At 44.2% G+C, this 27,636-nt stretch overlaps 1 protein-coding gene across 3 annotated transcripts; it reads right to left on the bottom strand.

Annotated features, from left to right (window-relative positions):
* Positions 1 to 489: 489 nt before the first annotated feature.
* On the bottom strand, positions 490 to 22,583 carry SLC2A10 (solute carrier family 2 member 10). 3 transcript variants are annotated; one of them, XR_008849196.1, is made up of 7 exons: positions 22,256 to 22,583; positions 21,756 to 21,804; positions 15,705 to 17,012; positions 13,259 to 13,381; positions 10,721 to 10,856; positions 4,151 to 4,325; positions 490 to 578 (listed from the first exon to the last, which is right to left on the bottom strand). XR_008849196.1 is itself a non-coding variant. In XM_056547803.1 (6 exons), exons 2-6 carry the CDS (start codon positions 21,757 to 21,759, stop codon positions 4,208 to 4,210), a joined length of 1,689 nt encoding a protein of 562 aa, XP_056403778.1. In that variant the 5' UTR covers positions 21,760 to 21,804; positions 22,256 to 22,583; the 3' UTR covers positions 3,990 to 4,207. The 3 variants fall into 3 exon arrangements, 2 of the variants coding, with proteins under 2 accessions (XP_056403778.1, XP_056403779.1); XM_056547803.1 differs by lacking the exon at positions 490 to 578 and having other exon boundaries at positions 3,990 to 4,325; XM_056547804.1 differs by lacking the exons at positions 490 to 578; positions 4,151 to 4,325 and adding an exon at positions 9,396 to 9,968.
* Between the last annotated feature and the right edge of the window lie 5,053 nt (positions 22,584 to 27,636).

Genomic DNA, 27,636 nt, shown 5'->3' with positions numbered 1-27,636 from the left:
CATACTAATAAGTACTGAAAGGGTAAAGATTTTTTAATAGAAGTAAATTACAAATCTGTTAAACTTTCTGGTACCAGTTGATTTAAAAAAAAATTCCACTGGAGTACCCCTTTAATAAAAATAAAAAAATGATGCATTAAAAAAATAAAAACTCCAACTAAGATGCTTATGTAACAGTGTCCCTCATTTGCAGGGTTTCTGACTGTCTACATATTACGTATTTATATAGCAGACTACGTAGACGTATGTATGGCATTACAACCTTCTACATGTGTATAACCGAATTAGCGTCTCCACGTTCCCTGTTAATGTTATAGATTTTTAAAGTATGATGTTGCATATATGCTCCTGTATCTTAGTGGCTGCAGGGCCCACTCTTGCTCTTCCATCCCCCCCCCCCCCTGCTTGGATCCTGCTACTATTGATCCTATGTTCTCCATTGATAGGCTGTGTGTTGTTAACGTTGTCAGATTTACCTCCTGCAGGTATAAAAACCTCTCCTGAAACATTTGCTTCCTGCAGCCGGCAATATGTCATTCCAAAATTTTGAGCCGATTATTTTGGCATCACAGCAAATTCTGGTAAAATAAGAAAAATAAGAGGGAGACTGTAATGAGCCCTATAAAAATAGATTAGATCAGAGACTCCACATTCTAAAGGCCATTAAAGCACATTATAGGAGCCAGGAATTAAAGGGACGGCTCAAGACTCTGAGGAAAGATGACATCACCCCCTGGTGGAGGAATCAAGTAATGAAGAATTCAGGCTAGTGGACAGAATGTTACGGTACAATGACTGCTGCGGCTTCAAATACAGAAAGCCTGGAAATTTGTACAGGATTAAAATCCTCCAGTAATAGTCACATAGTTGCTTCTCAGATCTGAAATAAAACGGATCCTCCCCCTAAAATGAGAGACTTTTGCAATCCCGGGAAACACCAGACAATATGAAAAGTATAAAATCACATTTAATCTGTTGATTTCTTTTATAACACAAGTAAAAACATTTAATTTATTGCACAAAACTTTGGCCAGAACCAGGGAACACTGCATTTATAGGCCTCAGATGTTCTATGTGTCCCCTGGTAGCCCAGCCACTGTACCAAAGACATAACAGGTGCTTTTTACAGTAACAGAATAACCATGTCACCCTGAACACAAACTTAAAAGTGGCAATGACTATTCTAGCAGGTAAAAAATGATGATGAAAGCCACAGAGAGCAGACTTATTGTACAGCCTATGAGGTGTTGGCTGTAACACATGTAAGGTGATATGTATACAGTGGTGATCAAAAGTTTGGGCACCCCAGGTAAAAATGTGTATTAATGTGCATAAAGAAGCCAAGGAAAGATGGAAAAATCTCCAAAAAGGCATCAAATTACAGATTAGACATTCTTATAATATGTCAACAAAAGTTATATTTTATTTCCATCTGAAAAAGTTTGGCCACCCTGCAGAGTTAATATCTTGCACTGCCGCCTTTGGCAAGTATCACAGCTTGTAAACGCTTTTTGTAGCCAACCAAGAGTCTTTCAATTCTTGTTTGAGGTATCTTTGCCCATTCTTCCTTACAAAAGTCTTCCAGTTCTTTGAGATTTCTGGGCTGTCTGTCACACACTGCTCTTTTAAGGTCTATCCATAGATTTTCAATTATGTTGAGGTCAGGAGATTGTGAATGCCATGGCAAAACCTTCAGTTTACGCCTCTTGATGTAATCCCCCGTGGATATCGAGGTGTGTTTAGGATCATTATCCATTTGTAGAAGCCATCCTCTCTTTAACTTCAGCTTTATCACAGATGGCATCAAGTTAGCATCCAAAATTTGCTGAAATTCTATTGAATACATTTTTCCTTCTACTCGTGAGATGTTCCCTGTGCCACTGGCTGCAATACAACCCCAAAGCATGATTGATCCACCCCTATGCTTAACCCCTTAAGGACCAAGGACGTACCGGTACGTCCTTGGTCCTGCTCTCCTGATATAACACAGTAACCCCGCATCATATCATGGCGGGCCCGGCGTCATAGTGAAGCCGGGACCCGCCTCTAATAGCGCGCAGCGAAAGTTGCCGGCTAGCTCAGTGGGCTGTTCGGGATAGCCGCGGCGAAATCGCGGCATCCCGAACAGCTTACTGGACAGCGGGAGGGCCCCTACCTGCCTCCTCGCTGTCCGATCGCCGAATGACTGCTCAGTGCCTGAGATCCAGGCATGAGCAGTCATGCGGCAGAATCGTCGATCACTGGTTTCCTATGAGAAACCAGTGATCAATGATGAAGATCAGTGTGTGCAGTGTTATAGGTCCCTATGGGACCTATAGCACTGACAAAAAAAAAGGGGAAAAAAAAGTGAATAAAGATCATTTAACTCCTCCCCTATTAAAAGTTTGAATCACCCCCCTTTTCCAATAAAAAAAAAAAAACACAGTGTAAATAAAAATAAACATATATGGTATCACCGCGTGCAGAAATGTCCGAATTATAAAAATATATCATTAATTAAACTGCTCGGTCAATGGTGTGCGCGCAAAAAAATTCCAAAGTCCAAAACAGTGCATTTTTGGTCACTTTTTATAATCGATCAATAAGTCCTATCAATGCAAAAATAGTACCGTTAAAAACTTCAGATCACGGCGCAAAAAATTAGCCCTCACACCGCCCCATACACGGAAAAATAAAAAAAAGTTATAGGGGTCAGAAGATGACAATTTTAAACGTATTAATTTTCCTGCATGTAGTTATGATTTTTTCCAGAAGTCCGACAAAATCAAACCTATATAAGTAGGGTATCATTTTAATCGTATGGACCTACAGAATAAAGATAAGTTGTCATTTTTAACAAAAAATTTACTACGTAGAAACGGAAGCCCCCAAATTTACAAAACGGCGTTTTTTTTTCAATTTTGTCGCACAATGATTTTTTTTTTCCGTTTCACCGTAGATTTTTGGGCAAAATAACTGAGGTCATTACAAAGTAGAATTGGTGGCGCAAAAAATAAGCCATCATATGGATTTTTAGGTGCAAAATTGAAAGTTATGATTTTTTAAAGGCAAGGAGCAAAAAACGAAAATGCAAAAACGGAAAAAACCCCGGTCCTTAAGGGGTTAACAGTTGGACAGAGGTTATTTTCATTAAATTCTGTTCCCCTTCTTCTCCAAACGTACCTTTGCTCATTCCGGCCAAAAAGTTCAATTTTAACCTCATCGATCCACAGAACTTGTTTCCAAAATGCATCAGGCTTGTCTATATGTTAATTTGCAACGTTCAAACGCTAATTTTTGTGGCGAGGACGTAGAAGAGGTTTTCTTCTGATGACTCTTCCATGAAAACCATATTTGTACAAGTATCTCTTTATAGTGGAATAGTGTACCACAACTCCAGTGTCTGCCAGATCTTTCTGGAGGGATCGTGCAGTCATACGTGGGTTTTGAATTGTTATTCTCACAATCCTGCGAGCTGTTCTGTCTGATATTTTTCTTGGTCTTCCAGATTTTGCTTTAACTTCCACTGTTCCTGATGACTGCCATTTCTTAATTACATTCTGAACAGAGGATATTGACATCTGAAAATGTTTTGCTATCTTCTTATAGCCTTCTCCAGCTTTGTGAGCATCAACTATTTTTAGTTTCAGATTTCTAGACAACTGCTTAGAAGAACCCATGGTGCTGATTGTTGGGGCAAGGTCAGATGAGTCTGGGCATTTAAAATCTTTGAGATTGATATCACCTGGTCTTCCCAGATGATGACTGGGAACAATCCATGACACTGGCAGGTCTCATCTTTGCAAAGGGGGCAGTGTATGCTATAAATTCTGCAGGGTGCCCAAACTTTTGCAGATGCCATTTTTTTTTTCTGTTATTTTGAAAGTGTAAATTATGGAAATAAAATCTAACTTTTGTTGACATATTATAAGAATGTTTAATCTGTAATTTGATTCCTTTTGGAGATCTTTCCATCTTTCCTTGGCTTCTTTATGCACATTAATACAAATTCTTACCTGGGGTGCCCAAACTTTTGATCCCCACTGTACATCCCCTCTCGTCAGTACCTACAGCAGCCAGATTGCAGCTATGAGGTACCACATCTCCATGTAGTATAAAGAAACATCTCCATGTAGTATAAAGAACCATATCCTCATATAATGCATCCTACATTTTGTATGAGGCACCTCATCCTCCATGTTGTATCCAGCCTGTGTTCTAAATGTTATTAGAAGCCACTTGAGACACTGGAGTCAGATGTGGCACTTTGTTCCATTTCTCGGTAGCAGTGACTCGATACTTGGCTCCTCCCCATTATCCTCCATATTGGACTCCTGGTAAGAAATCTGTAGGAGAAAAAAAAAAGTAATAAAATAATGTGGCATTACAGTAATATGTTCTAGCAATGACTATATAGAGGACATATTAAACTGCAGTTATCAGTGATCCATGTAGATCGTAAGCTCTTGAGGTTAGGAATTTCCTCTCATCCCACAGTTTCTTCCAGCATGGTGTATACACAGTATAAGCACAGTGCCCACAAAAACTGTGACAACAAAAAGGTCTGGTTTTGCCCATAGCAATCAATTACAACCTGAGCTTTTTATGAGATAGTTTGTGTTTACACAGCATTTATTTATTCCCCCCCACCGTATTTAAGGTTCCTCTATCCCACAGCAAGGCCTCACCAGTTCCCCCCACTCTGAAGAAATTTTCCATGGCTGTTCCCAGCCAATGTGTTGCAGGCCTTTGTGGTTGGGTGCACAGCTGCCATCTCTGCCCAAAAGCAGAGACCCCGAGACAATGGAAAAAGCAGAACGATTTAAGAAAGGATTTATGAAGTCAGGGAAATGAGGTTACAATAATCACTGGAGGATTTGTGGGCATTAAAACCAGAATGTGGCGAACAATCAGGCGCCCCCTGCACTACATCAATGGCTGCGCTGTAATTATGTGCAGTTCTTTCCAACATATTCCATAGATGACATCAAAAAGAAACAAAAAAGGCAAAAGAAATGGAAAGTACACAGCTCTCTGCGGATCTGACAACTGGAAACGATCAGGCCATAGGGATCCCTGTGCTAATCAGATGCAGAGGAGGCTGACCCTGGGTCTTGGCCTCTGTTACTACCATGAAACTGGGCCCAAAACCTGAGGTCACAGCTCTGAAAACTAGTCTGCATGGAGGAAATGTACAGAGGTAGAGGGAAAACCAATGAGCTCACAGTGAACAACAACATGCAGCACGGTACGGTCCTGCAATGGTCGACAGTTGTCATTGATGGGGAAGGAGACGCTTGCCTTGACAGTTGTCACCGATAGGGTTGGAGGGTTGCACTAATAGCTGTCACCACAGACTGACATGTCACAGAAGGTGTGTGAGTGACTGACCAAGGAAACCAATAAAACAGGAGGGCATTGAACTGACTGATGGGTAAGGAAGGGTCTGCACTTATAGTTGGTAGGAGCTTGCTTTGAGGGATAGTGATCACTGATAGCCGGGGCTTGCTCTACTGTACACCACAGGAGATATACCGTAGGTTTGGCACTGCTCTACTAATTTCCACAGCTGATCCTGAAGGGAGACTAGCCTTTCAACTCTGCAAGCTGAGCTACAATACTCGGTGGTGCTCAGTCAAATGTATAGAATATAGTACAGATCAATAATTAAAGTAAGCGAAGAAAGTCAAACGGCACTCACGTATTTGTATAAGAAACAATTTTCCTTTATTGTACTTACATCAAGGCAAACATGGAGGGAATGGAATAGACAGGAATTACGTCTGTTTCACAGCTGGCTGCTGCTTCAACTGGTTCCTTGCTCTACTGTCCCTGATCGGCATGGCTTGCACTGATTGATAGTTATCACAGGTGGGAGGGGCTTGCACTTACTTAATGGGATTGGCTTGCGCTGACTGATAGTTGTCTCTTTTCAGAGGGGTTTATACTAATGATTGAGCTTAAGACCAAGTCCTCGGTATTGTGGTAAGGAAAGACAGACACTACCATCATATACAGTGGGGCAAAAAAGTATTTAGTCAGCCCCCATTTGTGCAAGTTCTCCCACTTAAAGGGGTACTCCGCCCCTAGACATCTTATCCCCTATCCAAAGGATAGGGGATAAGATGTCAGATCGCCAGGGTTCCGCTGCTGGGGACCCCGGGGATCGCTGCTGCAGCACCCCTCTATCATTACTGCGCGAGATCGCTCTGCACGTAATGACGGGCAATACAGGGGCCGGAGCATCGTTACGTCACGGCCCGCCCCCGTCAATACAAGTCTATGGGAGGGGGAGTGGCGGTCGTCACGCCCCCTGCCATAGACATGCATTAAGGGGACAGGCCATGATGTCATGAGGGGTGGAGCCATGATGTCACGCTGCTCCGGCCCCTGTATCGCCCGTCATTACGCACAGAGCGAACACGCTTTGTGCAGTAATGATAGCGGGATGCCACAGCGGCATTCCCCGGGGTCCCCAGCAGCGGGACCGCGGCGATCTAACATCTTATATATAAGATAAGATGCCAGGGGCGGAGTACTCCTTTAAAAAGATGAGGCCTGTCATTTTCATCATAGGTATACCTCAACTATGAGAGACATAATGAGAGAAAAAAAAAATCCATAAAATCACATTGTCTGATTTTTAAAGAATTTATTTTCAACTTATGGTGGAAAATAAGTATTTGGTCAATAACAAACAAGCAAGATTTCTGGTCTCACAGACCTGTCACTTCTTCTTTAAGAGTCTCCTCTGTCCTCCACTCGTTACCTGTATGAACGTGTTATTATAAAAGACACCTGTCCACAACCTCAAACAGTCACACTCCAGACTCCACTATGGCCAAGACCAAAGAGCTGTCGAAGGACACCAGAAACAAAAATTTAGACCTGCACCAGGCTGGGAAGACAAAGGGGTATTCCAGGAATTTTTTTTATTTGACTATGCTACAGGGGCTGTAAAGTTAGTTTAGTTCATAATATAGTGTCTTTACCTGTGTGTGACGGTTTTCTCACAATTCTTATGTGATTTTCACCCCAATATTTATTTTTAACAGCATACAAAATGACTGCTGTCTCAGATTTTTCCCAGCTTGCAATGCGGTCGAGACCTGACTCACTAGTCAGCTGATGACAGGGAGCCTGTCTGCTTCAATGGGTGGAGAGAGCAATCTGCAAGTAATGCAACAGCTGGAGGCACCCTGATTGAAAACCACAGGTCTGCAGCTAATTTATGTTTCAATGGGTAGGGTGGCCGATTTGTAGGAAGGTCGAAAATGGAATCATGGGATTTGTAGGCAAACAAGAAAACTGAAAACAGGAAATACAAGCTCACAAAAAGCTAGCCACAGTGTTATGGTAATCTCACAACATAGCCATTTAGCCCAAGACAAGTGCAGATCCTTCCTAAGCATGTCCATTACTGTCTGCCACGTATGTACTTAAAATAACCTTATGCTGGATAACCCCTTTAATCTGCAATAGGCAAGCAGCTTGGTTTGAAGAAATCAACTGTGGGAGCAATTATTAGAAAATGGAAGACATACAAGACCACTGATAATCTCCCTCGATCTGGGGCTACACGCAAGATCTCACCCCGTGGTGTCAAAATGATCACAAGAACCTAGTGAATGACCTGCAGAGAGCTGGGACCAAAGTAACAAAGGCTACCATCAGTAACACACAACGCCACAAGGGACTCAAATCATGCAGTGCCAGACGTGTCCCCCTGCTTAAGCCAGTACATGTCCAGACCCATCTGAAGTTTGCTAGAAAGCATTTGGTTGATCCAGAAGAGGATTGGGCAAATATCATACGGTCAGATGAAACCAAAGTAGAACTTTTTGGTAAAAACACAACTTGTCGTGGTTGGAGGAGAAAGAATGCTGAGTTGCATCCAAGGAACACCATACCTACTGTGAAGAATGGGGGTGGAAACATCATGCTTTGGGGCTGTTGTTCAGCAAAGGGACCAGGACGATTGATCCATGTAAAGAAAAGAATGAATGGGGCCATGTATCGTGAGATTTTGAGTGAAAACCTCCTTTTTATCACTAGGACACTCGGGGACATTTATCATCGTTGCTTTGGTAAGAGAGTTCTGTAGGCATTTTTTTTAATTTATTTTTTTGCTTTGGGTTTGCTTATGCGTGATGTATTTATCATACTATCACAGGGGGGGTTGATAAATTTGGCTTACATAAGCAAAAAGCAAGAAATCACTCTTGAATGCCATTTTTTAGCACACATAAGCAAAAACAAATTACTTAAGAACACCACTTTGTAACCCCAGCTCAAGTCACAGCTGTGAGAAAAATGTGCTAGATATATATATATATATATATATATATATATATATATATATATATATATATATGGGTTTACTACATTTTTTTTACCACTTTTTACCCCTAGTTTTTCTTTTTTCTCATTTCAGATCCGTGTATCCTGTGGACTTCAGATTTGGTGGACTACAATGACCCACGTTTGTTTGGTTTAATATTAATAAAATATTTAACGAGGGCTTGTGGGGAAAGTGTTTTTTTGAATAAAAGTTTTTTAAACGTGTTGTGTTTTTAAATTTTTTATTTACTTCACAGGCTTAGTAATGGAAGCAGTCTTATAGACAGAATCAATTACTAAGCCGGGGCTGATCGTTCGCTCCAAAAACAGCTAGTGCTAACCCCCGAGCATCAAAAATGTCTCTCCTGGGCCTAGGTGGTAACGGGCGTGATTTAGGCTGGGGAGGGCCACTAACAATGGTCCTCGCCCACCCTGGTAATGTCAGGCTGTTGCTGCTTGGATGGTATCTGGCTGAAAATGAAAATACAGAGAACCCAATGCATTTTTTTATTATTATTTTAAAAAAAAATAAAAAAAAAAGCCGGATAGAGTTCCTCATATTTTCAGTATCAGCCAGATACCAACCAAGTAGCAACAGAATTACGTTACCAGGGTGGACAAGGAGCATTGTTACTGGCACTCCCAAGCCTAAATAACGCCAGCCTGTTATCACCTAGGCCCAGGAGTGCCATTTTTGATGCTCTGGGCCTATTGGTACCGGCTCTTCCCAGCACCCCTGTGGCGGTGGGTACCAGGGTAATAATTGGGGGTTAGCGCTAGCTGGTTTTGGGGCTAACTCTAAGTCCCGGCTTAGTAATGGATTCCTACACCAATAATCTACACTTTAAACCACTAGCAGGCTCAGCTATATATGTATCCAAATAAGCGGGGGGGGGGGGGGGGTGCTGCAGCATGTACCAACTAGTAATCAAAGCACAAAGAACAAAAACAGTACACAATAAAGCGCACACCCGAATGTACAAATAAATCTTTTATTAGAAAATGCACTTACAATATGTCTAATCAGACAACAAACCAACCCCCATAAAAACAAACACCCCTGAGGAAGTCACCGATAGGTGACAGAACACGTGGGGTTCAGGAGGACACCTGTACAAGGATTTTTTACTGCACTACCTCTGGTTCTTGCATTTCCCAGTTTCTGGTCTGTCATATCTGTGGATCAGGTTGTATACTATATATTTGTACTTGACAGAGTTTTTGTGATAATACATGCAGACTGTATAGATATACGGATATATTTGTGTTATTTGGATATATTCAGAGGTGGTGTTAGAACTTTACTATAGATTAAGGAGTCCTGGGAGGAGTCCAAGGGGCTCCCTCTGTTGTGGGAGGGCATGTTTATGCCTTTTTAAATGTTTTTATGGGGGTTTGTTTGTTGTCTGATTAGACATATTGTAAGTGTATTGTGTATTTTCTAATAAAATATATTTTTTTGTACATTTATTCGGATGTGCGCTTTATGGTGTACTGTTTTGTTTTTTGTGCTAGTAATGGATTCAGTCTATAAGACAGCTTCCACTAAGAAGCCTGAAAAGTAAAAAAACAAACAAACAAACAAACAAAAAAAAGCTGGTCATCGAAGTAGTCTACCGTAATCGAAGAAGTCCTCTGCATACACGGATCTGAAATAAGAAAAAAAGCACGGAAATTGGTTAGTTCACTTATGGCGCCCTCCCTTGGGGAAAACGACCATAAACCAGCATTTCCAAACAAGGAGCCACTAGCTGTTGCTAAACTATAACCCCCATCATTTGTAATTTAGCAACTGCGAGCCTCCAGTTTATCAACAGCTGGAGGCCCCCTGTAACTAAACTACAACTCCCCTGATGGAAGTTGTAGTTTAGCAACAGCTGGAGGTACCCCATTCCTAAACTACAACTACCTTTATGGGAGTTGTAGTTTAGTAACAGCTGGAGGGACCCCGTAGCTAAACTACAACTCCCATGATGGGAGTTGCAGTTTAGCAACATTTGGTTGGATTGAAACTCCCAGAATGTCCTCTCAGTGAGGACATGCTGGGAGTTGTAGTTGCAGCGATGAGCCAGCTGGTGGTAGATGCAGGCCGTCCGGCTCCCCGGAATAAGAAACTACAGTGTTATTTCTTATTTCACGGTCTGAGCTGTGATTGGCTGGTCGTCTCGGCCAATCACAGCTTCCACTCACTCCTCACTACTTATTTTTCACCATAATTTGCAAATAAATTCTTTAAAAATCAGACAATGATTTTACAGATTTTTTTTCTATTATGTCTCTCATAGTTGAGGTATATCTATGATGAAAATTACAGGCCTCTCATCTTTTTAAGTGTGAGAACTTGCACAACTGGTGGCTGACTAATAGCCCCACTGTATGTTGCATACTTAATAACATTCACCTTTTATCCAGGAACAGCTCATCTATCTCTAGTAATGTCCGTCCTTTGGTTTCAGGAATGAACATATAAATAAATATTATGGCTGCGACTCCCATGATGCCGTACAGCAGAAAGGTCCAGGACAGGCCAATAGACTCTAGGGAGGAAAGATAACACAGAACACAGTAAATCAGAGACATAGCAAAACAATGTGTGGTTGCCAGTCATAACAGTTCATGTACTGGAGCGAAAAATATCACGGCTCCTTCTGTTTGTATGTACCTTAGATTAAAATGGAGAGGTCCTGGGGTAAGTATGACCACCTATGCCTTATATCTATTGGAATGGCAGCCATTGTGAATGGTCAACAGGAGGTCACAGGAGTACCATTCTGCTGAAAGGCAAATATTTTATCCATGTTGTATGGGTACAGTCATGGCAGTCATGGAAATGTTGGCACCCCTGAAATTTTTCTAGAAAATGAAGTATTTCTCAAAGAAAAGGGTTGAAGTAACACATGTTTTGCTATACACATGTTTATTCCCTTTGTGTGTATTGGAACTAAACAAAAAAAAGGGAGGAAAAAAGCAAAATTGGACATAATGTCACACAAAACACAAAAATGGTCTGGACAAAATTATTGGCACCCTTTCAAAATTGTGGAAAAATAAGATTGTTTCAAGCATGTGATGCTCCTTTAAACTCATTTGTGGCAAGTAACAAGTGTGGGCAATATAAAAATCACAACTAAAAGCAGATAGAAAGGAGAGAAGTTCATTTAGTCTTTGCATTGTGTCTGTGTGTGTCACACTAAGCATGGACAACAGAAAGAGGATAAGAGAACTGTCTGAGGACTTGAGAACCAAAATTGCGGAAAAATATCAACAATCTTGATGGTACAAGTCCATCTCCAGAGATCTAGATTTATCTTTGTCCACAGTGCGCAACATTTTCAAGAAGTTTGCAACCCATGGCACTGTAGCTAATCTCCCTGGGTGTGGATGGAAGAGACAAATTAATGAAAGGTGTCAACACAGGTTAGTCCAGATGGTGGATAAGCAGCCCCAAACAAGTTTCAAAGACATTCAAGCTGTCCTGCAGGCTCAGGGAGCTTCAGTGTCAGCGCAAACTATCCGTTGATGTTTAAATGAAATGAAACGCTATGGCAGGAGACCCAGGAGGACCCCACTGCTGACATAAAGCAAGACTACATTTTACATTTACATTACTTGAGTAAGCCAAAATCCTTCTGGGAAAACGTCTTGTGGACAGATGAGACCAAGTTAGAGCTTTTTGGTAAAGCACATCATTCTACTGTTTACCGAAAACAGAATGAGGCCTACAAAGAAAAAAAAAAAAACACAGTACCTACAGTGAAATATGGTGGAGGTTCAATGATGTTTTGGGGTTGTTTTGCTGCCTCTGGCACTGGGTGCCTTGAATGTGTGCAAGGCATCATGAAATCTGAGGATTACCAATGGATTTTGGGTTGCACTGTACAGCCCAGTGTCAGAAAGCTGGGTTTGATTCTGAGATCTTGGGTCATGACCCCCAAACATATGTCAAAAATCACCCAGAAATGGATGGCAACAAAGTGCTGGGGAGTTCTGAAGTGGCCAACAATGAGTCCAGATCTAAATCCCATTGAACACCTGTGAAGAGATCTTAAAATTGCTGTTGGGAAAAGGCGCCCTTCCAATAAGAGAGACCTGGAGCAGTTTGCAAAGGAAGAGTGGTCCAACATTCCGGCTGAGAGGTGTAAGAAGCTTATTGATGGTTATAGGAAGCGACGGATTTCAGTTATTTTCTCCAAAGGGTGTGCAACCAAATATTAAGTTAAGGGTTTGGTGTGACATTATGTCCAATTTGCTTTTTTTCCTCCATTTTAGGTTTAGTTACAATACACACAAAGGGAATAAACGTGTATAGCAAAAAGTGTTACTGCAATCCTTTTCTGTGAGAAATACTTCATTTTCTAGAAAAATGTCAACGGTGCCAACATTTACAGCCATGACTGTATACCACATACCTCAATAAAACTACAGAAGTTGAACTTTTACTATAAATCATATTGTAGTAAATTCACAGTAAAAGGGTAAATGCTGTTCTGAGGACCCTAGATTCTGTATAACAGTTCCCTGATCATCTTCTCATTGGACGTTTAGTTTCCCGTCGGATATCATTTTTCATCCTCTCTGTACTGACTTATACAACAATCAGATGGTGTCTAAACTACCTTTATCTCCAACAGACAATGCAGCTATGTCATTGGTGGAGATTCATCAAGATCTGTTCTAAGAAAAAGTTGACCAATTGCCCATAGCAACCAATCAGAATGCTTATTTTATTTGTCAGAGACCTTTCTAAAAAAATGATAGCGTTCTGATTGGTTGTGGAGCTTGTCAACTTTTCCTTTGCACAAGTTTTGATGAAACTCCCCCATTCATTCTAGCTAGAGCTTGTTGGAGTGCAGGTGAACAGAGACTGACACTAAGCATACAGAGCAGATAAGTCATCAGATGGATTTTTGGATTTACAATACTGTGTTGTGTGACTCACCGATGACATCCAGGAAGGACAGTGTGATCAGCAGGTTGGTGGCCCAGTTTAAGCTGTTACAGAAGGCAAAGGCTCGGCCCCGGATTTCAGTGGGGTAGATCTCACTGAGGACCAGCCAGGTCACTGAAAGAAGACAGGGGGAAGCATGTGAGAGATGCATGAGTGTTGGAGCCACTGCATCCTTTAAATAGCAAATCAATGTCACTGACCATATACAATGTTCAGTTATATTACAAGTGGACAGTCAGGGGGCTGTCATTGTCGCCATCCCCTTTCTGCACATAAGCTTCAGCTTTCTCCATCTGTTTTGTCAGTCATAAGCTGCTAACAGTAGCAAAAATGCTGGGTATCCAGCGGCTGATGAGTTAATATACTGGGTGCCCAGCTGCTGCCAGGAGCCAGTGTACTGGGTGCCCAGCTGCTGCCAGGAGCCAGTGTACTGGGTGCCCAGCTGCTGCCAGGAGCCAGTGTACTGGGTGCCACGCTGCTGACAGGAGCCAGTGTACTGGGTGCCCAGCTGCTGACAGGAGCCAGTGTACTGGGTGCCCAGCTGCTGACAGGAGCCAATGTACTGGGTGCCCAGCTGCTGCCAGGAGCCAATGTACTGGGTGCCCAGCTGCTGCCAGGAGCCAATGTACTGGGTGCCCAGCTGCTGCCAGGAGCCAATGTACTGGGTGCCCAGCTGCTGCCAGGAGCCAATGTACTGGGTGCCCAGCTGCTGCCAGGAGCCAATGTACTGGGTGCCCAGCTGCTGCCAGGAGCCAATGTACTGGGTGCCCAGCTGCTGCCAGGAGCCAATGTACTGGGTGCCCAGCTGCTGCCAGGAGCCAATGTACTGGGTGCCCAGCTGCTGACAGGAGCCAATGTACTGGGTGCACAGCTGCTGACAGGAGCCAATGTACTGGGTGCACAGCTGCTGACAGGAGCCAACGTACTGGGTGCACAGCTGCTGACAGGAGCCAATGTACTGGGTGCACAGCTGCTGCCAGGAGCCAATGTAATTGGTGTCCAGCTGCTAACAGGAGCTGACGCTCTGAGAATGTTGGGCGTATAGCTGCTGACTGAAGCCAATGTACTGGGTGCCCAGCTGCTGCCAGGAGCCAATGTACTGGGTGCACAGCTGCTGACAGGAGCCAATGTACTGGGTGCACAGCTGCTGACAGGAGCCAATGTACTGGGTGCACAGCTGCTGACAGGAGCCAACGTACTGGGTGCACAGCTGCTGCCAGGAGCCAATGTAATTGGTGTCCAGCTGCTAACAGGAGCTGACGCTCTGAGAATGTTGGGCGTATAGCTGCTGACTGAAGCCAATGCTCTGTGAGAGCTCTATTAGATTTGTCTCATCATTGTCTTCTCACTTATATCCACACTTTCATACCATGAGCACTGAATCCCTAAAGGGAATATGTCATCAGCATTACCCGCACTAACCTGTGTATACAGGGAAATAAGGCAGGTGACGTTGATTCTAATACAGTTCAACTTTTTGAAGTCTGTTGCATTGTTCAAGAGAAAAAGCTGAATATGCAAATGATCTTCTTGGAGAACTGGGGGCATGCTCTTTGGTGCACGGTTTTGGCCAGCCTGCTGGTCTGTTTAATACAGCCCCATACATAATTATTTATCTTATTCTCTACAGCACGTCACCAATATGTGTTGTGTCCACGTCATCATGCGTCAGTGTGGCCCTAGACTACGAGCATGAATGTGCCGCTTTCCCAAGGACACAGCACTTATCAGTGATAAATTGAAGATAAGCGCCGGAGATGCCCAAGTGCTGGACTTTGGTATCTTCAGCACTTGCAAACTGAGAGCCAGGGTCTCTATCTGGGGGGAGGGGTCCCAGTGATCAGATACTTATCTCCTATCCTGTGGATAGGGGAAAAGATCGTTTTCACTGGACAGCCCCTTTAATTGCTATGTTTCTACACAAAATAGCTTTTTTAGAAATAGCTTTTTTTGAGCATTTGGCAGTTTTTCACTGCTTTTAGAATAATGTTTTTCACAAAGATAAAAGTGTCCAAGTGTAGAAAAAAAAAACACCAAAGGAAACGTCAATGTTAAACCCACATTGTGTTTTTCTTGCCAGTGGGTTTGACATTTCATATTTCCCTATTGATGCCCAGCTAACATCGGGGAGCAGCGTTTTTGCCATTTTTGTAGAAATAAAATTGTAAACCCAGCCTTATTAGAACTTTGGTGCAGTTTGAGCTATAACAAAAGAAGCTGCAGAATTGTTATATTATAAGGAACACACTTATTTAGTACAGTCGACTTATAAAGATAGTGGAGGGTCTTCCTTAACAAAAACATTACACCTTCTTTATCCGCTTTGTCACAAAACTGCACATTTGACTACAGCTGTAGGTTTCTACATATTCTGTGCCAGACCTGACTAATCCACAAATCACAGTAATTCTTATGCACTTATTTGCTCTGCACTTACTTGGTCCAAAGCCAACAGAAAAGGCACTTACAAAGGCCATTAAACTCAAAAGAGTAATCCAATTCAAAACAGCATAAGTTTGCAGGGGGCCAGCCGTGACTGCGGAATCTGTGTGCTTTATCCGCCCCTTGCCGGCACTGGTAACTCCAGCTGTGTAACTACTCATTACGTCTACGTCTGAAGTTAAAGCCTGCACCTCCATCTTGGGGTCCCTCAGATGAGGTTTAAAGGACAGAGTCCGGTCATCAATAAATTCCAGTCTTAAGGTGGAGTTCAATGATAGAGATGATGCATTGACCTGAGTCAGGGACTGGCAGCTCTTGTGAGGATCCAACTGGACCATAAAACTTGCACATCCTATGCCAGTTACAGAGACAGTCATCATGATGCAGCCAGTGAGAAGTAACACTCTTCTGCCTGCCTTGTCTGCACAACTCATGGCCACCAGTGTAGAGAGAACCTTGACTGCACCGAGCCCCACAGAGGCCAGAACGGCTGAGGAATTATTCCGGAACCCAACCGAGTGAAAAATGGTGGAGGCATAGTACAGGACATTGGGCTGGCCGGTCAACTGCTGAAAGAGCACCAGTCCCACCCCCACCAGAGTCCTGGTCCTCATATTGTCCTTAGTGCTGAAGAGGTCAAGGAAAGCGTAGACTTTTTTGGCAGAAGGCATCTTTGAATCTTCTACTTCCTCAAAGTCCTGTAGCTGAATTAGTCCACTGTGGGATTCTTGGTCTGAGGGATTCGCCTTCAAATGTTTGGATGGAAGAAACAAAATGCTGATAAACTGTAAAAAAGCTGGAGAAATTGCAAAACCGAACATGTATTGCCAGCTGGATAAAAAGTAGTTCATCCCATAGGAGATAAGAATGCCCACAGTGACGCCTGTCTCATAGAGTGATACCAGCTTGCCACGCTGGTGAGGCTGGACCAGTTCAGATACGTAGATGCAGCAAGCCATTGAAGAGATGGAGATGGCAAAACCAACTGTGACACGGCCAAGCACCAACCACCAGAAAGATCCAGAACAGACTAGAACGATGCTGCCGCTCAGCAGCACCACATTGCTGGCTAGTATGGATGTCCGGCGACTAGAGTGGTCAATCAGGAAGCCACCTACAAGGGAAGCCGCCAGGGCTCCCACAAGGATTGCACTCACCAGGACCTCCTGCTGGAAACAGGTCAGGAGAAAGTCATTCTTCAGCTGAAGTAGAGCCCCAGAGATAATCCCGAGCTCGTATCCAAATATAAGGCCACCCAGTAGTGACACTACTGCTGACAAGAGGAGGGTAACCACCGAGACACCTGGAGAAAAGCCAGAAAATAGGAACAGCTGTGAGGTCAGATGCATAAGGTAAGGTCATACATAGTGGTGGACAACCTGCAGTTTTACTGGAACTGATTTCAGTTTTGGGCCACATTTATGCATCGGAAGTTGGCACTGAAGACTCTTTACCAAAAAAAGTGACATCACTTGAAAACCACGATGAGTAGCCAGAACGCTGATTAGATGAACTGTAAGGGGCTAATCCACATCCAATACCACAGTAAAGTCAAAATTCATATTAGAAAACCATTCAGATTCACAGCATCTGTTTTTTTTTTACTGAAGCCACTTATCAGCCGGTATATGTTGCCTCACCCTTGTTAGTCAACGAAAAAAAAATTTGTCTTTTTTTTTTTTTTTAAAAGGGATTTTTTTTTTATATACCGTATATACTCGAGTATAAGCCGACCCGAGTATAAGCCGAGACCCCTAATTTCAACCCAAAATCCCAGGAAAAGTTATTGACTCGAGTATAAGCCTAGGGTGGGAAATACATCATCCCCCCCTGTCATCATCCAGACCCGTCATTAACATCCTCATCATCATCACCGCCTGTCATCATCCAGACCCTCATCATCATCACCTGTCATCATCCCCTTGTTATCATCCCACACATCCCCCCTTCATCATCCCCTTGTCATCATCCCCACCCCCCTTCATCATCCCCTTGTCATCATCCCACACCCCCCCCTTCATCATCCTCTTCTCATCATCCGCCCTCAGTGGTATTCAACCTGCGGACCTCCAGAGGTTTCAAAACTACAACTCCCAGCAAGCCCGGGCAGCCATCGGCTGTCCGGGCTTGCTGGGAGTTGTAGTTTTGAAACCTCCGGAGGTCCGCAGATTGAAGACCACTGCGGCCTTCGACATCATTCAGCCCCCTCTCACCCCCCTTTAGTTCTGTACAGTACTCACCTACGCTCGGCGCTGGTCCGGTGCTGCAGGACTGTCCGGAGAGGAGGTGGTCCGGTGGGATAGTGGTTCCGGGCTGCTATCTTCACCGGGGGCGCCTCTTCTCCGCGCTTCGGGCCCAAAATAGAGGCGTTGCCTTGACAATGACGCAGAAGTACGTTGGCAATGAACGTACCTCTGCATCGTTGTCAAGGCAACGTGACTATTCTGGGGCCGGGCCCGAAGCGCTTAGAAGAGGCCTCCCCGGTGAAGATAGCAGCCCGGAACCACTATCCCACCGGACCACCTCCTCTCCGGACAGTCCTGCAGCACCGGACCAGCGCCGAGCGGAGGTGAGTACTGTACAGAACTAAAGAGGGGTGAGAGGGGGCTGGATGATGTCGAAGGCCGCAGTGGTCTTCAACCTGCGGACCTCCGGAGGTTTCAAAACTACAACTCCCAGCAAGCCCGGGCAGCCGATGGCGAGTTGTAGTTTTGAAACCTCTGGAGGTCCGCAGGTTGAAGACCACTGCGGGTGGAGAGTTCACTCGAGTATAAGCCGAGGGGGGTGTTTTCAGCACGAAAAATCGTGCTGAAAAACTCGGCTTATACTCGAGTATATACGGTAAGCCGTTTAAAGTGGACCCGTGGCCAACTCATAAAAGTGAGCTGTTACTATTAATAGCTTATGGAGCTCCGATCACACACCTGTTTACAGTTTCTTGATGTACCCTCCAGTTCCAGAGATATGTGGGTTTATATTTTGACAATTGATCACGCCCATTTGACCGATTCCCTGAATTTCCAGACAAATTATAAACCCTCATATCTGGGGAACTGTACGACATATAAAGAAACTACAAACAGGTGTGTGATCAGGGCATCCTAAGATATTTAATGACAGTAACATCTCTCCATTCTGCTGTCACATCGTGGGAAATTCATCAAGCCGTTCACCCCTTTTTTTGCTTATATTTGTCGCCTTTGATCGTGTGCGAATATTTGATGCGCCAAACCACCAAACCGTTTTTGCCGCTTTTCATACCACACTGGGTTTCCTCTAAATTTAGCCGTTTTTGTTCAGTGGTCACGAATTCATCATATGCGACAAACGCATGTAGTCACCCGTTTTGTCGTATTTCTACACCATATAGTTTATGGTGTAGAAAAATCGCTATCCACAGCAACGGTCCAAAAAACAGTTGTCCGAACCAGATTCATCAAATGGCGTACACCTTATGATGAATTTGAACCTGGACAACAAAAAAAGCAAAAAAAAAAAAAAAAAAAAAAAAAGGGGGGGGGGGTAAAAACATGCACAGGACCACAATTATTGATGAATTCCCCCATCTTGTCCAGTACATACTCAATTCACAATTAAGATCTATAGTTTTTTGCACAATTCTGCTTTGCACAAGATTTGGACAAACATTTTTCTCACTTCACAGACAATTGGCGTAACATTGGAGGTACTTCCAACAGTCCTACACAGAATGGTGGTAAGAGGTGGCTGCCAACGTTACTGCAGCTCTATATAGGACTATAAAATCAAGGGGTGCATCAATAGGGGCATAGATGCCCACTAGAGATGAGCGAACTTACAGTAAATTCGGTTCGTCACGAACTTCTCGGCTCGGCAGTTGATGACTTTTCCTGCATTAATTAGTTCAGCTTTCAGGTGCTCCGGTGGGCTGGAAAAGGTGGATACAGTCCTAGGAGAGAGTCTCCAGCCCACCGGAGCACCTGAAAGCTGAACTAATTAATGCAGGAAAAGTCATCAACTGCCGAGCCGAGAAGTTCGTGACGAACCGAATTTACTGTAAGTTCGCTCATCTCTAATGCCCACGACAAGGAAATAATTCTACCGCTGTACAAATCACTAGTCAGACCACACATGGAATACTGTGTACAGTACTGGGCACTAGAGATGAGCGAACTTACAGTGATTTGATTCGTCACGAACTTCTCGGCTCGGCAGTTGCTGACTTTATCCTGCATAAATTAGTTCAGCTTTTAGGTGCTCCGGTGGGCTGGAGATTCTCTCCTAGGACTGTATCCACCTTTTCCAGCCCACCGGAACACCTGAAAGCTAATTTATACCGGCTAAAGTCAGCAACTACCGAGCCGCAAGGTTCGTGATGAATCGAATTACTGTAAGTTCGCTCATCTCTACAAGGACCAGTGTACAAGGAAGATATAGTGGAGCTGGAGAGGGTTCAAAGACGGGCCACCAGAGTAATACGGGGAATGGGAGGACTACAGTACCCAGAAAGATTATCAGAATTAGGGTTATTTAGTTTAGAAAAAAAGAAGGCTTAGGGGAGACCTAATAACTATGTATAAATATATCAGGGGACAGTACAGAGATCTCTCCCATGATCTATTCATACCCAGGACTGTATCCATAACAAGGGGGCATCCTCTACGTCTAGAGGAAAGAAGGTTTCTACACCAGCACAGACGGGGGATTCTTTACTGTAAGAGCAGTGAGACTGTGGAATTCTCTCCCGGAGGAGGTGGTCATGGTGAACTCTGTAAAAGAATATAAAAGGGGTCTGGATGCATTTTTGGAGAATAATAACATCCTAATGGATTCTAGAGCTATAGGGACAGAAGGTTGATCCAGGGATTTATTCTGATGCCATATTTGGAGTCGGGAAGGAATTTTTACCTCTAGTATGAGGTTTTTTTTCCTTCCTCTGGATCAACTCAGTAGGGACTCATTAGGGATATAGGTTGAACTTGATGGACTCTGGTCTTTTTTCAACCTTAAGAACTATGTTACTAAAGTAGATGATGTGAACACCAGAATAGTGACTGCAGCTCTGGATGTGACTGGAGAATAAGATATTATTTAACAGCAGAATAGTTAAATGCTCCAGTCCCCTTCTGAGCTAAAGTAACTATTCTGCTGTTACAAAATGTCGTATTGTCCAGTCACTTCTAGAACTGCAGTCACTATTCTGCTGTTACATTATGTCTTATCCTCCTGTCACCTCCAGAACTGCAGTCACTATTCTGCTGTTAAATGCTCCAGTCACCTTCTGAGCTAAAGTAACAGCAGAATAGTGACTGCAGCTTTGGAGGTGAGAGGAGGATAAGACATAATCTAACAGCAGAATAGTGACTGCAATTTTAGATGCGACTGGACTATAATACATGTTGTAACATCAGAATAGCGACTGCAGTTTTGGATGTGACTAGAGTATAAGACATGATGTATCAAAAGAATAGTGACTGCAACTCAGGATGTGACAGCAGAATAGTGACTGCAGTACTAAAGGTGACTGGCATGGAAGACATGATATAAATCAGGATCATTAAAGGGGTACTGCAGCCAAAATTAACTTATCCCCTACCCATAGGGGATAAATAGCTGATCAAGGGGGTCCGACCACTGGGACCCCCATGATCTCTGGGACCCTGTCTCGCTCAGTGAGGAGCGAGTGTCGTCTACTGTTAGACGGCACGTGCTCCATTCATTTTTATGGGAACGCTGATGATTTCCGAGTGCTGGACTTGGGCCTCTTCAGCGCTTCCGTAGAAATCAATAGAGCGCGCGCTGTCTACGGCACACACTCCTCAATCCGAGCTGGGGCCCATTGTGGAGATTGCTGCGGTCCCAGCGGTCGGACACCCAAGCACCCCTCCCCCCCCCAACTCATCCCTTATCCTGTGGAGTTTTTACACGAATGACGAACATTATATGGGTTTTTTTTTTTTGCTGTGAGTTGCTGGGATACATTTGCACCATTACTAGCAGCTCATACTTTATCACATGGATGAAAAGAGTTAAATATCTGTGTACAGCGAGGCTTAGTGAGACATACCCATACTGGAGCGGTGGCCACCAACAACGTCCTCACATCACAGGTATAACTGCAAATAATCACAACAAAAAGGAGAGTGAACAAATGGAAACAAGAGAGGAAGCGCAGAGTCCACAGAGGATACTGATCCCACTAGTCAGTGACTGGGAACATCTGCCAACATATACCAGTCCAGTCAGCACCTACAGCTGGAGGGGGAGGACCTACTAACAGTTCTCAAAGATCAATAACAAGTCCTTTATCTTTCTAATGGACTGTGTTGCCTTTTAGTGATAAATCTGACTTAGTTTTCTACTATATATCATCAGCCTCAGATCACAGGAGATTGTTTAGACTTTATACAATTGTATCCACTGCAATCCAGTAATGTGTAAGGACCCGGCCAATGAGTCATATCTGGGTGCACAGTACTACTTCCCTGGGGCACAGTGCTACTTCCCTGGGGCGCTGTAGTGATAAGGTGAAAGGTAGATGAGTAAACACAGGTGAGTGCTACTTACTGGCACAGGGAGAGCAGGACGGAGCGCTGGGAGGAGGGGGCGGCTGCAGGAAGTGTGGAGGACGTGGCAGAGAACGCTTCTCTCCTCCCAAAGTGCAGGAATGTTACACCATTAACCCCTCGCTGCCAGCTCTGACCTGCACACACAACCCCCCCTTTAAAACTTGTCTTTAGTCCGTTTAGATTGAAATGTTTATATTCTACAAAGTTTATTGTTACAAAAGAAAACAAAACTTGGAACTTAAAGGAGAAATGTATGAAACTGATGATCCAGATTTCTAAGCTTCATCGTCCCCCACAACAATATCAATAGCTCTGATGCTTATGCAGCCCCCCTAAGAGCTTCACACACAGACATATACAGTGACTAGGTTTGAGCAGGCAGTCCTATGTAAATGACAACTAATCAGTGTATATTTGAACAGTTATAAAAGCGCCTTTTAAAATAGAAAGATTTTGTAAGGTTGCAGGCAAAAGTGGCATAATTCTGGCGCAAACAGCCCTCAAAAAGCACAACCCCACCCAACCACAACCCACACGGGCAGAGCAATTATTAGATGCTGTTTAATCTGCGCCAAACTTACCACATGCAGAGAAACCGAAGCACAAATAGGACATTTTAACAAAAGTGGTTGAGGTATGCCGCTTTTGTTTTCTTGTGTTGATTTTGCTGGATGCGTGCCAAATTTATCAATTTGGCGCATGGATCCGTTGGCATCCTGCTGAAAACAGAATGCCATTCACTTCTATGGCCGAAGTAGGTCACCTAGTGACTGTTTGGGACATATTAAAAATGGGGGCTTTTGTGCTTTTGAAATGGCTTATACATCCTAAAAGGAGTCATTAGGTGACTCCATTCGGGTGTAGAAGTGAATGGGGTCTGCTGCTCCATTGACAGTATACGTTGGCATCCCATTTAAGCAGAATGCCAAGAATACAAAGGGGTACTACGGTGGGAAAACATTTTTTTTAAATCAACTGGTGCCAAAGTTAAACAGATTTGTAAATTACGTGCTGCAAGGTGCGGGGGGGATGGGGGGCACTGCTGCAAGGTGTGGGGGGCGCTGCTGAAAGGTATGGGGGGGATGGGGGGCACTGCTGCAAGGTCCAGGGAGCGCGGGGGATGTTTGGGTGTTGGGTGTACTCACTGAGCGGCAGGAAGAGGCTCCCCCGCACCCGTCCCTCCCGCATCGGCTCCTGGCTCACTCCTTCCCCGATGAAGCTCCTGCCCTGGGTGCCTCCAGTTATTTTACCACTACAACTCCCAGCATTCCCTGACAGCCAATAGATGTCAGGGCATGCTGGGAGTTGTAGTGGTGAAACAGCTGGAGGCACCCTGTTAGGAGAACTAAGGGCGGAAGTTGGCCCCCCCAGCAGGCATCAGTGACGTGGTGACTGCTGGGGAAGTCTGCCTGGTAGTGAGCACACTACCAGGCAGACTAAATGCCATTTTAAAAATAGTAAAAAAAAATAAAAATAAAGGCAGGGAGGGTGTTAGGGATAGATGGGCAATAGGCAGGGACAGAAAAAAAAACATGATGGTGGGAGCTACCCTTTAAAAAATAAATGAACTTCCTCTGTATTATACAGCAGCTGATAAGTACTGGAAGGATTAAGATTTTTAAATAGAAGTAATTTACAAATTTGTTTAACTTTCTGGCACCAGTTGATTAAAAATGTTTTAAATTTTTAGTTTCTGCCCCTTTAATAGGGGCAGACACGACTAATACTTTTCACAGCTAAGGATTTAATACAGATGTATCCAATTAAGGCAACAGCAGCACACAAATCTCTCTTCTGGGCTGATAGTTTAGCTCACTAACGATAATTGTAAAAATCTTAGGGTACGAACACGCTATGTTTCTGCCCCTGTTAGGCTGTGTTCACACAGCAGAATTTCTGCACAGAATTGTGCATGAAAATTTAGCAAAATTTACCAAGAATTGATATCCAATTTACTGTGTGAATGGGACAGCGGAATCCCAAGTGTTTTGGCTATAAATTAATGCAGAATTTTCATGCAGAATTCGATACAGAAATTCTGGCATGTGAACATAGCCTTTAATCGTATCAGTCAGCATCCCCCCCAAAACACTGTTAATAGAAGCAGTGGACCGCATTCACTTCTATGGCAGAATGTGTATGTGCTATTTTTAATGGACTCATGGGGGCTTTTGCACTTTTAAAATAGTTCATAAGTCCCAAAAGGAGGGTGACTCCTTTCGGCTATAGAAGTGAATGGGCTCGCTGCTCCCACTAACAGTATACATCGGCCCCCTCGTTTTCAGTGGATTGCCTACAGATACGATTAAAGGGCTACTCTGGCACTAAGACATCTTATCCCCGTATCCAAAGGATAGGGGATAAGATGCCTGATCGCGGGGGTCCCGCCGCTGGGGACCCCCATTATCTTACACGCAGCACCCCCTTACCATCAGCCCCCGGAGCATGTTCGCTCCGGGTCTGATGACTGCGGATCACGGGGCCAGAGTATTGTGACGTCACGGCTCCGCCCCTGTGTGACATCACGCTCCGCCCCTTCAAAGCAAGCCTATGGGAGGGGGCATGACAGCTGTGTCTTAGCACCGGAGTACCCCTTTAAAGGGGCAGTAACGTAGTGTGTTCACTCAACAGACATATATATTGGCATACAGCTGAAAATGGGATATCACTGTATACTGTAATGCAAGGCAATGGGTCCCTTTTATTTCATAGGACCGAATGGCGTTTGGGTCATATGCGCCAAACTATAATCACCCCCCCCCCACACAGGCTAAGGCTGGTTTCACACTATGAAAAATACCCGTTATAAAATAGCGGGAGATCGCGGGGTTAAACCGCCTTTAGAAAATCACTAACATACGTTATAAAATCCCATTATAGTCTATGGGATTTTTCTAATAGCCGTTTTAACCCGTTATAGCCCGTTATTCATAACGGACATTATTTTATGAGGGGAGATAGTAACGGGAGAAATCGTGGATGCACTAATTCTCCCGTTACCATCGCCCATCACAAAATAACGTCCGTTATGAATAACGGGCTATAACGGGTTAAAACGGCTATTAGAAAAATCTCATAGACTATAATGGGATTTTCTAACGTATGTTAGGGATTTTCTAATGGCGGTTTAACCCCGCGATCGCCCGCTATTTTATAACGGGTACTTTTCCTAGTGTGAAAGCAGCCTTAGAGTTGTTCTCTCGCAGTGTTTTACGTCAATAAGAAGAGTGATGTTATACTTGAAGTCTATATGTGGTGTCACTTACCTGGAAGAACCCCACAGTATCGCTGGCCTCACCCGAGTGCAGCACTCTCACAACCACAGAACAAAGCAGCAACTTGTGACAGATTATAGACAGGATTTCACTGCAGCTATAGCAACATCCTCTCTAATGATAATGAGACCAGGATGAGACGATGGAGAGCGAGCAGGGGGGACAGAAAGTAAGCAGAGGGACAAAGGGGAAGCAAGGGATAAGTGCAACTAGGGACAGAGAGCAAGGGAGGGAAAAGTGTGGGGCAGAGAGTGAGTAGGGGGTTGGAGGATGAATATTAACTACAACTACAGATGTACCTGAAGTATAAGACTTAGTGCAAAAGAAGAACGCTTTATGCACATGCAGTATTTCAAGATGTTTTTTAGCTACAAAACAGCGGGAAAGAATTTGATGAAATTGCATGAAAAAACTATGGTAAGAACATACCCAAATAGTAAGTGCAGCTCTGGATGTGACTGGAGTATAAGAGATAATGTAACAGCAGAATTGTGACTGCAGCTCTGGAGGTGACTATATAATGTGGTATCCCGGAGCAGGGTCAATTTTTGCCACTCTGAACACTGTTCAGGCGGCTGTAGCCTCAAAGGTCTCCAGCTTAGTCTCAGGTCTATTTCTTTTAGGCTAGGGTCAGACTATGGAATTTCCGCCTGCAATTCCGCTTTGAAATTGCAGGCGGAAATTCCGCTTGCTAAAATGTATAGTGTAGTGAAGGGGTTTCCGTTCACAAATTCACACTTCGGAATTTGTGAACGGAAAATCTGCTTGGAAATTTCTGCCTGAAGAATGGCGTTGCTGTTTCTTCAGGCGGAAATCCGCGCGGAACACATTGCAGTCTATTGGAGACTGCAGTGTCCTCGCGGTCCTAGCGCCGACTGATTCAGTCAGCGCTGGCCGCACCCGTAGTCTGAACCTAGCCTAGGTGTATTACAATGTAAATGTATAATGTCTGCATGAAGTGAGCCTATACAGGGGTAAGGTGTTAGCTTTCTTAGCAAACTATTTCTGTACAAGAACTGGTAATATGTCACATGTCCACCCTACAGCCAATTATGGGCTACTGTCTGCTCTGCCCCCAGGGGAGGAATCTAAAGCATATGATGAGTCTGGCACTTAGAGAAGGAGTAAGGTCATATCCAGCAGCTCTCACAGTTTGCCCAAACCTCCAACATGTCAGCACAAAGCAACATACAGTAGCTGCAAGCTGTCTAGCATGTCCTGCTACAGGGAGAATACCATCACAAGCAATAGCAAAAGAGACAAAGGCAGAACTAGCTGGGCTCTTTTGTAAAGTAAAGACTAGGTTTGAGTATCCTCTGGGCCGGCCTAGTCTATCAACGGACTAATGTCTGGGGATCTCCTTCTGGATGCCCTCAAAGATAGTAGTGTTTTAGAGTAACCCAAGGAATCGTAAGTGAGGGAGGAAATCTTTGCATATTGTACCACGGCACTCACCCCTGTGAAGACACCTGAGGCATGTACTCACACATTGGATAATAGCTAGTGCAGCCTTAAAGGGGTACTCCGCCCCTGGCATCTTATCCCCTATCCAAAGGATAGGGCATAAGATGTTAGATTGCCGCGGTTCCGCTGCTGGGGACCCCGGGGATCTCCACTGCGCTATCATTACTGCACATAGCGAGTTCGCTCTGTGCGTAATGACGGGCGATACAGGGGCCGGAGCAGCGTGATGTCCTGGCTCCGCCCCTCGTGATATCACGGCCCGTCCCCTTAATGCAAGTCTATGGCAGGGGGCGTGACGACCGCCACGCCCCCTCCCATAGACTTGTATTGACGGGGCGGGCCGTGATGTCATGAGGGGCGGAGCCGTGATGTAATGATGCTCCGGCCCTTGTATTGCCCGTCATTACGTGCAGAGCGATCTCGCTCTGTGCTGTAATGATAGCGGGGTACTGCAGCAGCGATCCCCGGGGTCCCCAGCAGCGGCACCGCGGCGATCTGACATCTTATCCCCTATCCTTTGGATAGGGGATAAGATGTCTAGGGGCGGAGTACCCATTTAAGCCAAAACCAAAATTCAAGCCAGCACGTGTTACAGAAAAGCACAGGAAGTACAGTTCTGCAGTCATCATTGCAAAAAAAG

The sequence above is a fragment of the Hyla sarda genome, chromosome 12 (assembly GCF_029499605.1).
Source record: "Hyla sarda isolate aHylSar1 chromosome 12, aHylSar1.hap1, whole genome shotgun sequence".
In the NCBI taxonomy this organism is placed as follows: domain Eukaryota; kingdom Metazoa; phylum Chordata; class Amphibia; order Anura; family Hylidae; genus Hyla; species Hyla sarda.
This window is presented reverse-complemented; position numbering and strand designations above follow the sequence as displayed.

Bases quoted from the DNA above. Each gene is read 5' to 3' on its own strand.
- SLC2A10 (XM_056547803.1), bottom strand. The intron at 10,857-13,258 runs GTGAGTCACACA...TTTCCTCCCTAG, and splicing joins GTCCTTCCTGGATGTCATCG to AGTCTATTGGCCTGTCCTGG. The intron at 4,326-10,720 runs GTGAATGTTATT...TTTCTCCTACAG, and splicing joins GAGCTGTTCCTGGATAAAAG to ATTTCTTACCAGGAGTCCAA.